Here is a 12,244-nt window from a genome sequence, read left to right on the forward strand (position 1 = left end):
AAAGCTTAATCTGTCTTCATATTGCAATGCCACTTCATTTCCTGTTTTACTGATCTGCTCACTATTCAACACAACAGTTTTTCTTAATAGTTCAATATAATGAGCAGGTATCTCTGGTGTGGAAAGTACTCATATATTGTATTATACATACATAAAAAATGTACACGTGTACGTGTTTGTGCATAGAGTTTGAACTTCACTTCATTAAAGCTGTCAAGATTAATAAATAAACAAACCATAGCCTTTGTCATTGATCGTCCCTTTAACCTGTTCGTGACTGCACGTGTGTCTCTGCCAGCGTTCCGTTCGAATTGAGTGACGTTTGCATCCGCGAGACCGGAGTCGGATCGCGCGGCGGAGTGGCGTGACACGGTGAGTAAACAGTCAGAGAACCTAAAACGATTAAAATGGTTTACGGGTTTCATATATAAAACCCTGGGTTTTTTTAATAATGTCGGATCAAGGGATACACGCGTATTGAACCTGGCAACGTGCTAGCGTTAGCAATAAAGTAACAGGACTTTTAGCTACAGCGGGCTGCTGGGCAGAAAGACCGCGTATAACAGCTCCGCTATCCGGTGAACTGTACAGGAAACACTGCTGCTTTTACAGGCCTCGGTCTTGTTTGCACAACACTTGTTACAAGCTAAACATTTGTAAAATGCAGTTGCCTTCTTCAGACGATCACATTACATTGTACATGTAATTTTATACTAATGAACCTAACTTGTATATGATTGCATATTAATATTTTTACTCGTCAAGTGACCAAAATGACAAATCACGTAACGTTACAGTAACAGTGTTTTCTGCGTGTCCTGTACTGACAGCTAGTGAGGAGGTCACTAATGTAACGTTATAGTAACGAGACTCAGATTTTATTAGGACATTTTGGCCTCAAAATTGACTATATAGATGTCTAAAACTTGACCAGTCATTAATTTTTGTGAGATAGTCTAATTTTAAATAGGTATCACGGGGCAGCAAGAGTTTGTCTCGTGAGTTATGTTAGTTTCATCTCTGTTTTGATAACCGGTTCAAATGTTTTGCTTTACCAGGCGGACATATAGTTTAATATTCACATGCGTTGATAATATGTGCTTATTGCTTGTACTCATAAGCATATAAGGATAATGTTAAAAGAAGTTTATTTAAAGTCGCATTTGATCTAAGACATTTGAAACATTATCAATTCACATGCATGTCCTTAATATTTTTTTCATTTTACCAACATTTATTAAAATAACTTGAAAGGCTGCTTTCTCTGCAGTCTGCTTTATCACACATAATAAACTATACAAAACTTGTTAAGGGCCCCATAGATAAGAATTTTTTTTGTAATTTGGATGGGTTTGCATCCTTGATCACGGTGGAATTTAAAGTGCACTTGACTTCAAACAATAACTAAAGCCCTGCTTTTTACCCAACTTCTGACTTTGAATCTCAAAAAAGTGCATCCATCTTTTCTTTACAGAAGTAATCCACGTGGCCCCAAGGGGTTAATAAGTGACTTCTAAGGACAATCAATGCGATTTTTGTAAGAAAGTTATAACCATATTTAAAAATAAATCTGAATATAACTGTGGTTGCCAGCTCAGTATTTATGTAGCTTATTGTACAGATGTACAGTTTGATTTGAAACATTATAATTGAAACATTAGTTTTAAAAGTTTGTATAAATGTTTGTTTATTAGGTTTACTTTATTTTTCTGAAATATGTGTGCTGTGGTTTAATTATACACGGCCTCAGAAGAGAGACCCACCATGCGTGAATATAAGCTTGTGGTCCTAGGCTCTGGAGGCGTGGGGAAGTCTGCACTGGTAAGTTCAATGTCTGTCAAGAGGTGAGACAAGGAAAGCTTTATGAGTCATTTTTTACGGTTATTATTAGTAACTTTTAGTCTATCAGTTGTTATCAGTAGTCTGTATCAATGGTGTGCACAGATCTCTGCAGGGGTGGAAGGATACAAATGGCACTTTTTCCTTTGTTACCGACGCTGATACTGATGTGTTTCGTGCATAACTTATCAGTCAGTCAATTAAAAATCCCTACGTATAAATATGACAAAAAATTTATATCAATTTTTTCACTTTTTTCCCTACATTTACATGTGTCTTATCACTTGTCATGCGTATCGTGATTTAATAATGTAAATTCACTTTAAAAAATTGATCTTTTTTTATTTTCTTAAAGGTATAGAGGTAGATTGTCCATAATTATTTAATATAACCGCCCCTCCGTTTTTTTTAAAAATTGCACACGAAACTCTCTACACCTCCTCCCGTGAGGTATCGCCTGTTAAACGCGTGCACGAGACAGAGAGAGAGAGAGAGAGAGAGAGAGAGAGAGAGAGCATGCAGGAGCCTAGTTCTTCTATTCGCTCTGTTTACAAGTTGCTGTCGGCATGTTTACCGTGTCTGTGCGCTTCGTGACTTGTGCCAGGGCTAGCATCGCTAATCATAACTTACATCAACTTTACTAGCAGTGATTTTAAATGGATTTCTCCAAATAGCATGACAAAATGTACCTTTCCTGTAGAAACTTCGCGTGGGAAGCCCAACCTGTCCTTTTAGCTCACACCAGCAGCCAGCGTGTGAAATAGTCTCCCATAAACAGTCTGGTCTTGTTTCTTTCTTTATAGTCCTTTCTCTTCTTGTCATACAATTCGTAGACACTTTTTCTCTTGCGACCCTCAGACATTTTGAAAAAAAAAAACACAGCGAGAACGCGAGCTTCAATGAATGGTTGAAACCGTAGCACAACACACATACACGTGAAAGTGCGCATGTGCAGAAAGCGAACCGAGAGGCGAGCACGTACGACGGTTATAAGTCAACATATAATCAGAATGATTGACATCTGGGATGACCAATAACAGAGGTGATCCACCCGGAAAACGAAAATCTTCCGCTATACCTTTAAATTAAATTAAATATGGGCATGGCCTATTATCTATTATAATGAACATCACCTGTTACTACACTTCCGTCTATAAATCAGTATAAGCCATTAAAAACAAAACTGTTGACTGATGTTTATAAACTTTAGTGTTAATCACATTATCACTAGTTTTTATGAATCTTTGTTTATCTTGAATGGGGTGTAATTGTGCTTTTGTGTCTTTTACAGACAGTTCAGTTCGTACAGGGAATATTTGTTGAAAAATATGACCCCACAATTGAAGACTCATATAGAAAGGTAAGTAAAAGATTTTGGCTAATGTTGTTTCAGATTATAATAAAATAATTAAACTGAAGTAAAAACATATATTAAATACATGCTTGACACCTTTTCTCTATTTCCTTTTAGCAAGTTGAAGTAGACGGGCAGCAGTGTATGCTTGAAATCCTGGATACTGCAGGCACAGTGAGTTAAAAATGCTGCATGAACTCTAATTAGTTGATTGAACCTTCATGTGAACTCAATAGATTTTCGACTGTTTGCCTACAGGAGCAGTTTACAGCGATGAGAGACTTGTACATGAAGAATGGTCAGGGTTTTGCTCTGGTTTACTCCATCACAGCACAGTCCACCTTTAATGATCTGCAGGACCTACGAGAACAAATACTGAGAGTGAAGGATACAGAAGATGTAAGTAACTTTAAATACCTTTTATAAAGCGCTATACAAACAAACTTGCATGATTTTCCTTTGAAACACTTTCGATTTGCTACTTTTTTTTACGTATCCATGTATAATTGCATTCAAAACTGGGATGCAAACTGCACATATAATGCATTGCAAATGTTTTTATTAAACATTGACTTGCACATTATGTATTTCAAAACTAAATTCTGCATAACAAAGGTTTTTGCAGTTCAAATGATTTATCCAGCCCCTTCTATCTCATGTCTGAGTATACCTGGTATTAAGATGCGTTTTGGTCAGTCCGATCCCGTTCACACCTGGTGTTTTAATCTGTTTCTTTTGTCCACTTTTGAGGTTTTTATGTTAACGTGCACTAATATTTTGTGAGAGAACGCTGCTTGTGTAGTTAGTGAATATGCTGCACAATGTTTTGTACATGTATTTGTAAAACCTTTCTCAGATATTTCAGAGCAATTGCTGAAATAAGCTTGCACAACTTTTACACACTCGCAAAATAAAACGTGCGGAGAGCAGCTGCTTTTATCAATGATAGCCTAATCTGCACCAAACACTGTGGGTTCAAGCTAGAAGTCAGAAGCAATGGAAAAGCATTTCGTTCAGTACAGCACACATTAGGTCAGTAGGCGGACAGTAGGCGGTCTTTTGTGGCTGAGCTCAAAACGTTTTACACCCCTTTTACGCCTGTATTTAGCGTGGTCAACTTGTGATCTGATCGACCAAAATGATTGTGCAAACAGCACATCAATCAACATCAAAATTTTCCTTGCCTACTTGGAGGTGGGTGTAAGCATTTTTAGACATACATATATCATTTGCAAAAGGAGCTATAGCACTGTGCATCAGTCTAGCACATTTGTTTTTTTTAAAATGTCCTCCTTGTAAATGCTTTCAGTTCTCTAATTTTAACTTTTAGAAGTTATGTGTGTGAAGAAAATGATGTGTGTATATAGATGAGACCTCAATGCACAAGCATGTCAGGCATGATTTGGATTTGGTTTCTATGCAAGAAAGTTTGGTAGCAAATAGCAATATGTACTAATGACTTTTTTTGTAAACCCAGTATAAATGCTATAAAAATATCTCTATCTCTTAAGGTGCCAATGATCCTGGTTGGAAATAAGTGTGATTTAGAGGACGAGCGAGTGGTCGGGAAAGAGCAGGGTCAGAATCTCGCTCGTCAGTGGTGTAATTGTGCCTTTCTAGAATCCTCTGCCAAATCGAAGATCAATGTCAATGAGGTGAGTCGCAGTTTACCCACCTCATCTAAAGCAAGTTAAAAACACACTTTCACACAAAATAAATATAATGGGAGTTCTCTGATACAATGCTGTGTGTTTCAGATCTTTTATGACCTGGTAAGACAAATAAACAGAAAGACGCCGGTGGAAAAGAAAAAAGCGAAAAAGAAGTCAAACTGCATCCTGCTGTAACACAAATGCAGAACGACACTGCAGCAGCTCTGAGCCAGGTAAACATTACTGAATTATTTACATGCAGTTAAATACTCATTTTATTCATGTGTACATATATGTGTAAAGTAAACAAAAGTTATCATGTAAATAGTAATGAATTTTATAAAAGGTAGTGCAGAGCTGATCTGTGCAGCACTCCAGTTTGTGGTAATGGTTAAGCTTCTCTACAGACCATTATATTTTTATCACCTTCTCTCAGCACCACTGTGGTTTTTTGGTGTGAAAACACTGAACTCTCTTAGAGTTGAACTTCCCTGAACCTCAACGAGTACTGCATATCACTTTCAATTTTAAAATAGTTTTTTATCTAAAATTGTCTAAAGTTGGAGCTTATTGGCACAAAATTTTACCCCACTGAAAGAAATTGTGTACTTTTACTAGTAAAGGTACTAGATGGCGTTACCCAAACCTGTTGTCACACCATGTGGGTAATGAGGTTGGTGTAGACCAGTGGATCTCAACTCCAGTCCTCGCCCCCTCCCACCCTCCCAGAACATTTTAGATGTCTCCATATATAAAACACATGATTCAGTTCATCAGCTTGTTAGTGTGTTAATTAAGGAAACGTTCAAGCATTCTGGCAGGAGCCTGATGACTGGATTCAGGTGTTTCATATAAGGAGACATCTAAAATTTTCTGGGAGGGGGGGCCGAGGACTGGAGTTGAGAAGAACCACTGATGTAGAAGATCCTGAAGTCCATTAGTAAAATAGCACCACCTGCTGGAACTTAAGCATTCCTGCATTGGATGCAAGTAGTCTTCAAATACAGTGGTTCCCAAACTTTTCAAGCGTGCGGCCCCCCTTGTGTATGGTGCATTCCTTCGCGGCCCCCCAAAGGTGACAAAAAGCTGTTCTAAACTCAACATTTTACTAAAACACATATTAAATTATACAAAAAAAGTAGTGCTTTTGGTTAGTAGCCTTATTTGTTTATGTTTTATTACACAGAATTCATGATAAATTAATGTATTTTATAAAATGTCATTGAACTGGGGCCCCCCTGGCACCATCTTGCGGCCCCCCTGTTCTAAAAAACAGCTCTTGGTTTGGTTGTGTTTAGATAGATGGAGAGTAAACGTTTTCCTCTTTTCTTTCAGAATGCCGATATGAAGAACTGTTACTAAGTTGGCCAGCATTCCAGTTTCTCTCTACAGTTTTTGGCCAAACAATTAATAAGGCAGAAAACGACACAGACTCCTGAACTAAAACAGACTTGACAGATGAAGAGATGCAGCCTCTGCCTTTCCTTCTTGAAAACCTGCCACCCCTTTGATTACTGTTGTTTTTTCTGAAGGAGATTCTACACTGTGAATCTGTGCCTGGAGGAGAATCTGTCTGACAAAGGGGGATACAGACAGGGAGGGGGTTCAGGACTTACTTAATGCCTATAGAGAGAATGGGGACATTTCAAAACATGGTTATTTTTACGTTATATTTGGACCCTTCTTCATCATTTGTACAGAAATTACATTAGAAACAGCTCAAATATGTTTTGGTCTAATCACAGCTTTTGTATTTTCAATGATACGCTCAAGTTTTAATTTTTGGATCTAGAGAAACTGTGGCAAATTAAACAAATGTCCTTTTTATAGTTAAATGCTGAAAATAACAAGACGCTTGGTTCTGTGTATCTTGAAGATAAAGATATAGTACTAAAACGAGTTCTGTAATAACCTTTATGTTCTTTACAATTGAAATTGTTAATTTTACAGCTTTTTCTGAAAAAATTATTTTTTTTTGAATATATATTTTTTCTGTATTTTGCGGTATGATGTAGCTCAGCTCAGAATCAAAATCCGAACCGATTTGTGCCTGAGCAGGAGAAGAATGAAATCCAATCTATTACGCACAGATGACTTCTCCACTGATAACCGCAAACCAATAATCAATAGTCAGTCTTCACACTTCAGTTGCCAAGTTAAATATGTCATTAAGATATTTTACTTTAGTTCATCCTGATTTTGTTTTGAGTATTTCAACCAAAATGTGTCTGGCTGGCTTTTGATTTTATTTTAAATTAATGTGTGTGTGTGTGTGTGTGTGTTTTGATCAATAAATTTAATATTGATTTGATGTTTTATGAACATTTTTAAAAGTCCCTTCATCACTTAAATATTTATAGTGCTTAGCCATTTTCAACTCAATTTGTATACAACATTTTTATCTAGGTGTATACATTTTGTCCAAAGCAAAATTACAACATAAGCAATTTATACTTCCATTTGTTCACATCCCCTAACATATTGCATTCAAGATTGAAAAGCAGTTTTTATTTTTTTGGCCACAAGTCATGAGTAATGTGATAACAGTTGTTTGAAATTAGTTTTTTAATCGCCTTTTACCCATATCATGTACTTTATAATAAGAGGGCAAAAAGCAAGCCATTTGTTTGTAGGCATTACAGAAAACACGATCATGCTGGTGTTTGCATTTTTCAGGTTTTTATAAATATTTTGCATAGTTATTCATCACAGCATATAGGGCAATAAAAAATGTGCAAAGCTGGGGGGTTTTCCAACAGCATGTGGGAGGTTTGTAAAAAAAATGCACCAAGCAGGACTTTTAATAGACTTCTTGACAGGCATAAACATCAGCACAAACACAGCATGTTGTACTCTCAACTCTTGCAATCAATGAAAAAATATCAATACATCCTAAAGGAGTTTACCTAACAAATCTTTGGAATTAATTTCTTAAAGAGCGCTACATGTGCACATGTTTTTCCTCTTCCTTTAATCCTTTAAAATGATTTTGGCAATTGCTTTTACACCTGTAGTTTTGACCATAAAGCAAGCCTATCAGTTGGGTTCTGGCTAGATAAGATACAGCTATGGCTAGATGGGATACAGCTACGGCCTTGTGATTGGTTGGGTTTAGGGTTAGGTTTGGGGGTAAGATTAGGATAAAAACAGTGCTCATCCAGCGAGATTTCATGAGATTTTGGATATAGCTGTACCCCTTCTAGCCACAAACCATCAGTTGATAGCAATGTATCTAACATTCTCTATGTAGAATTATTTACATTTTTCATTCTTTTAGACCCACACAACTGAATTGTGCTTATAGTCTATAGTCTGTGTCCATCCTCTTCCCATCAAACCCTCTGAGCTATGATAAGCCACGCCCTCTTGCTGAATGGGTGTGGTTTTCTTTCTCAGTCCTCTTGTTCTCACCCAGAATGGCTTGCTTGCATCCCCCTTTGGCTTTCTGCACATAATCTTTGGTTGTTTAAAGACCTCCATCTCCTGATTTCTTTGGTTGAGCTGTCCAGGAGAGTCCTGCAAGGGATTACTTCTCCCTGGTCGAACGCGGCGTAGGACACGTTTGAAGATGTTAGCAGTTAGGGAGAGTCTTCTGGAAAGCTCATGCGAATGACTGGTGGGTGATGATGACTCTGTCGTGTCTCTGAGGCTCGCGTCACTTTCCACCTCCCCTGCAGATTGGTAACCAACGTCTGGCAGGTCCAGCCAGTTCCCCACCAAATCAGCGAACGCATTATCACCCAACACCAACGGCTGTCTGTTTCTACTGTGATTCATCAGTGAGGATGTCCAATCACTAGAGTCGTCATTATCGTATGAGGAGAAACGGCTGTCAAGTGTATCTTCTTGAGAGCTGGAGAAAGACGAGGAAGTGCTTAGACTTCCCCTGTGCTGGATCCTCATGGGTTCCTGTGCCCTGGATGTATTGCGTTTCTCTAATGGAGAACTTGTGAGGAATAAAGATGGTTCTGTGCTAAACTCAGTCTTACAATGTTCGTCTAAAAGATTTTCTCTTTCTGAATCAAGCGTTTGGTTCAGATTGGTTTCTCTTGAGCTGTGGTTGTTTGGAGCGCAGGTGAATGGAGAGATCTGGCTGGTTTTACTGGGGAAGTTCAGCTCGTCCAGTGCAGTTTGGACCTGCAAAAGTTTGAGCTCCTGGAGGGCACCAATCACAGTATTCATCTGAGTGTGGAGACCTTCATCTGTCTGCCACAAACAATCCTAATGAGAAAGATAATAAAGGAAGATTAATTTACTTATGGTGTCTAATGAATAACGTTTCTCGAACTCACATCAAATCAATATTACAACAGTTTGCAATTTCTGCTAAAGAGAATGCAATGCAGATCTCTATTTTTTGTAAAATGTATGTTGCCATAAGAGAAGAGAGAAATATTGACCAACTGATACTGCAGATACTTACATACATTTGTGATGCATGCAGTTACATTTAAATAAATCCCATCTTTATACAGTGTGTAACTAATAAACCTTCTTTTTTCTCTCCACACCTAACCACATTTAAAACCTTTGTCGTCTTACCTTATTTCATCCTGCGGACCCTTAGCTTTCCTGTCTTTCCTTCTCTTTTCTTACTGTGTCTGTTTTCTGTAATGTCTTTCCCCTACCAGTGTGTGATCAATTATCAGTCTGAGATCAGCAAAACACTGCTGCCTTTTTACAGGAGACCTCAAAGCATGATGGGAAATGTAGGAACTAACATGTGGGTGAAATGGCTATACTCTTGAGTCATGGATATACAGCTGATAAATGGCTTTAACTGTGTTGATCAATAATGTAGGTATACAGTATTTCTGTATATTGGTAGTGTGAATCCACAAGATGGGCTTCTTTCTAGAATTATGGAGCACAATGTAAACAGGTTTAGATTTTAAGCATATACAAACTGCATAAGCTGTGTGCACACTTCAGGTTTGTCTAGTTTTCTAGCAGGTAGAAGCCAAACATATGTGTTAAAAAAAAAAAGATCAACTAATTGGAACATTGGTGAATAATGGGTTAATGTTTCGGCCTGATAGTTATGACATGTTTTCTGTTTAGTGTTTCATCAGATGAACCAAATGCCTATTGCGCGATGTCAGTGTTCTTCTGTGTCAGATTCCTTGAGGATGAGCTCACCCGATGGAGTAATAATTAATCAGACATCAGGAGGAGACCAACAAATGATTGATTTGTTAGTGTGCTAGTCAGCACCTATTTTCCCTTACTCTCTGTTTCTTTCACCTCTTTCTCTATCTCGCACACACATATAAAGGTGCATCAGTCTTTTCAACGTATTGTACTGTACTGTTGTTTTGGGACCAGATTGTCATTGCTTTTTAAAGGGCAACTATGGCCCGATTCAGGATTTTACATTTCATTTGGTGTGTGTATTCGTAGATGTTAACAATATGCAAAAGGAACAAACCATAAACCAGGCGAACACATTGTATTATATCGAATACGCAAAATTGTTTTTTTTAGCAATTAAATACGTGCACTTTAAAGAACCCATGAGTTCTTGATCATAGGTTTTCCCTGTGTTGTATGAGCCCTTCAATATGTCCCCCACCTTTGTTACATAGCCTATAGACATTAGTTAGATCTCAGACATGAACAATGATTTATGCCTTTTTGTAGATTTGAGCCAAGTGGCATAAGGAGGAGGAAGGTATTTTTAGAGAGCAAATTGGACAAAACTATGTGTGGTGCAAGGTGTCATCAATATTTCTGACCGCCGGAGAAAGAACAAATATTAATATGCATATAATCTGATGCATTTAACATCAGAATTTAAACACATAAAATTTAGGGATACACTAGTACCGGTATATGATCTAAAAAATAAAATAAAAAAACATATACTGTAACTTTTTAATGCCACAAGATGGTATCTTGTATGAGGTAAGAGTATCCTGAGATCAGATATAAGCCTTATGAGAATACAAACAGCGCACTATAGGGTGTTTTGTAAAATACTTTACATTCAGATTGATTTCTAAACAAAAAAACTATAATTAAATATATATCTATAAATTCCAGTATAGTCTACAATACATGTAAACAATATTGCATTTTGCAAACACACTCTCACATACAGTGTGTTACATTATACACAGTATGTCCTGTCAATCTACAGCCCCATTTAAAATATTCTACACAGTAATTTATAGACCCCATTTGCTTTAGAAACAGGCACATTTTAACTGCATGTGAATCTGCAGAAAGCTGCTTTGTAGTCTCGCATCAGATTCAGATCAGAAAAACTCACGCTCCCTACTACATTTTTTGAAAAAATACGGAAGTGTGAGGGGCAGCCAATCAGTGCCTTCCATTTCAAATAACCTGCCAATCAGGTTGCACCATTTTACAGCTGGAATAATCTAAACACAGAGTTGAGAAGAATGCGCTTCTGGAGAAAGTTTATGTTAGTTTTTACGTTGTAAATTGTCAAATTTAAGTCGTTAATCATTATTTGATGAAACTTGCAAATGTCAATAAAAGAGGTCAAAAGTTGTTGTTTTTTAATCTCAGCATGTGCAATTACACGAATAATTATTATAAAACATGTTCAAGCATGAACAGTAATAGAATTGCACTGTAAGTTACAAGTCAAGCAGATAAATAAGGAAGCAAAACAAAAATCTCACCAGTTCGTGTTTTAAACGCTGAAGGTTGCTGTCCATATTCAAATATCCTTCGTCCATTAAAACGGAATTACGCGATTTAAAAGCTTGTTAAACTAAAACACACTGAGTTAATTCTGTGCTGTTTATTAATGTCCCTCTTCGATCCTCAATCTTCTCTGACACACTTCTCATACATATTCATTGCAGCCCTCCAGGATTCAGGAAACGTAAAGTTAACCCACTGTGTAACTTATGTGGTGTAATATAACATTGCGTTGAAGGGAAAGTTTCTGGATAGGATTAACTAACGGTTGTCTGTCAAGAAAATGAGTCTTGCTTTAACGCCAGTGGTCAATTCACGATGAATAGAGCGTTTACAGGGGGGTTCATGCATAAGAATAGAGCTACAGTCTAGGGGCTTTATTTCTACAGATCCACTGTGATTGGTAGAGGGAGAGAGTACAATAAGTAGTGTGATTTTTTTTAATTCCAGTTTAAAATTCCAGTTTATTTTGTATTTATTTTGTATTTATTCTTACACCATCATCTGATTTGTAAACTTTTATTGTCTTCGAAGAGTACAGTACAAAAAAATCATATTTTTTTTTACAGAGAAAAGAAAAATATTTAGATAGCTGTGCTACCAAAAAAGACCAGTGTATCTCAACAATTAAAATCTTATTTTAATGTTTGCTTTGTCATATTTTAAATATATTAAATTAAATAACTTAATTGTGTAAACCGTCTTTTTAATACTTAAATTGATTTGA

At 36.9% G+C, this 12,244-nt stretch overlaps 2 protein-coding genes across 4 annotated transcripts; one reads left to right on the forward strand and one right to left on the reverse strand.

Annotated features, from left to right (window-relative positions):
- Positions 1-297: 297 nt before the first annotated feature.
- Positions 298-7,156, forward strand: rap1aa (RAP1A, member of RAS oncogene family a). 2 transcript variants are annotated; one of them, XM_073867775.1, is made up of 8 exons: positions 298-367; positions 1,739-1,821; positions 3,131-3,199; positions 3,311-3,367; positions 3,452-3,592; positions 4,705-4,848; positions 4,951-5,078; positions 6,181-7,156. In XM_073867775.1, the coding sequence occupies exons 2-7, from the start codon at positions 1,765-1,767 to the stop codon at positions 5,038-5,040; spliced, it is 558 nt and encodes a 185-aa protein (XP_073723876.1). In that variant the 5' UTR covers positions 298-367; positions 1,739-1,764; the 3' UTR covers positions 5,041-5,078; positions 6,181-7,156. The 2 variants fall into 2 exon arrangements, with proteins under 2 accessions (XP_073723876.1, XP_055023860.1); XM_055167885.2 differs by lacking the exon at positions 298-367 and adding an exon at positions 1,475-1,537 and having other exon boundaries at positions 1,744-1,821.
- A 118-nt stretch (positions 7,157-7,274) lies between these two features.
- On the reverse strand, positions 7,275-11,929 carry inka2 (inka box actin regulator 2). Of its 2 annotated transcripts, none has more exons than XM_055167882.2 (2): positions 11,496-11,929; positions 7,275-9,066 (listed from the first exon to the last, which is right to left on the reverse strand). In XM_055167882.2, the coding sequence occupies exons 1-2, from the start codon at positions 11,550-11,552 to the stop codon at positions 8,119-8,121; spliced, it is 1,005 nt and encodes a 334-aa protein (XP_055023857.2). In that variant the 5' UTR covers positions 11,553-11,929; the 3' UTR covers positions 7,275-8,118. The 2 variants fall into 2 exon arrangements, with proteins under 2 accessions (XP_055023857.2, XP_055023858.2); XM_055167883.2 differs by lacking the exon at positions 11,496-11,929 and adding an exon at positions 9,388-10,031.
- Between the last annotated feature and the right edge of the window lie 315 nt (positions 11,930-12,244).

Source organism: Misgurnus anguillicaudatus, chromosome 5, assembly GCF_027580225.2.
Source record: "Misgurnus anguillicaudatus chromosome 5, ASM2758022v2, whole genome shotgun sequence".
NCBI lineage: Eukaryota > Metazoa > Chordata > Actinopteri > Cypriniformes > Cobitidae > Misgurnus > Misgurnus anguillicaudatus.

Bases quoted from the DNA above. Each gene is read 5' to 3' on its own strand.
- inka2 (XM_055167882.2), bottom strand. From the start codon at position 11,552: ATGGACGAAGGATATTTGAATATGGACAGCAACCTTCAGCGTTTAAAA. The intron at 9,067-11,495 runs GTGAGATTTTTG...CTTTCTCATTAG, and splicing joins AGCGTTTAAAACACGAACTG to GATTGTTTGTGGCAGACAGA.
- rap1aa (XM_073867775.1), top strand. From the start codon at position 1,765: ATGCGTGAATATAAGCTTGTGGTCCTAGGCTCTGGAGGCGTGGGGAAG. The intron at 3,200-3,310 runs GTAAGTAAAAGA...ATTTCCTTTTAG, and splicing joins TTGAAGACTCATATAGAAAG to CAAGTTGAAGTAGACGGGCA. The intron at 3,593-4,704 runs GTAAGTAACTTT...CTATCTCTTAAG, and splicing joins GAGTGAAGGATACAGAAGAT to GTGCCAATGATCCTGGTTGG.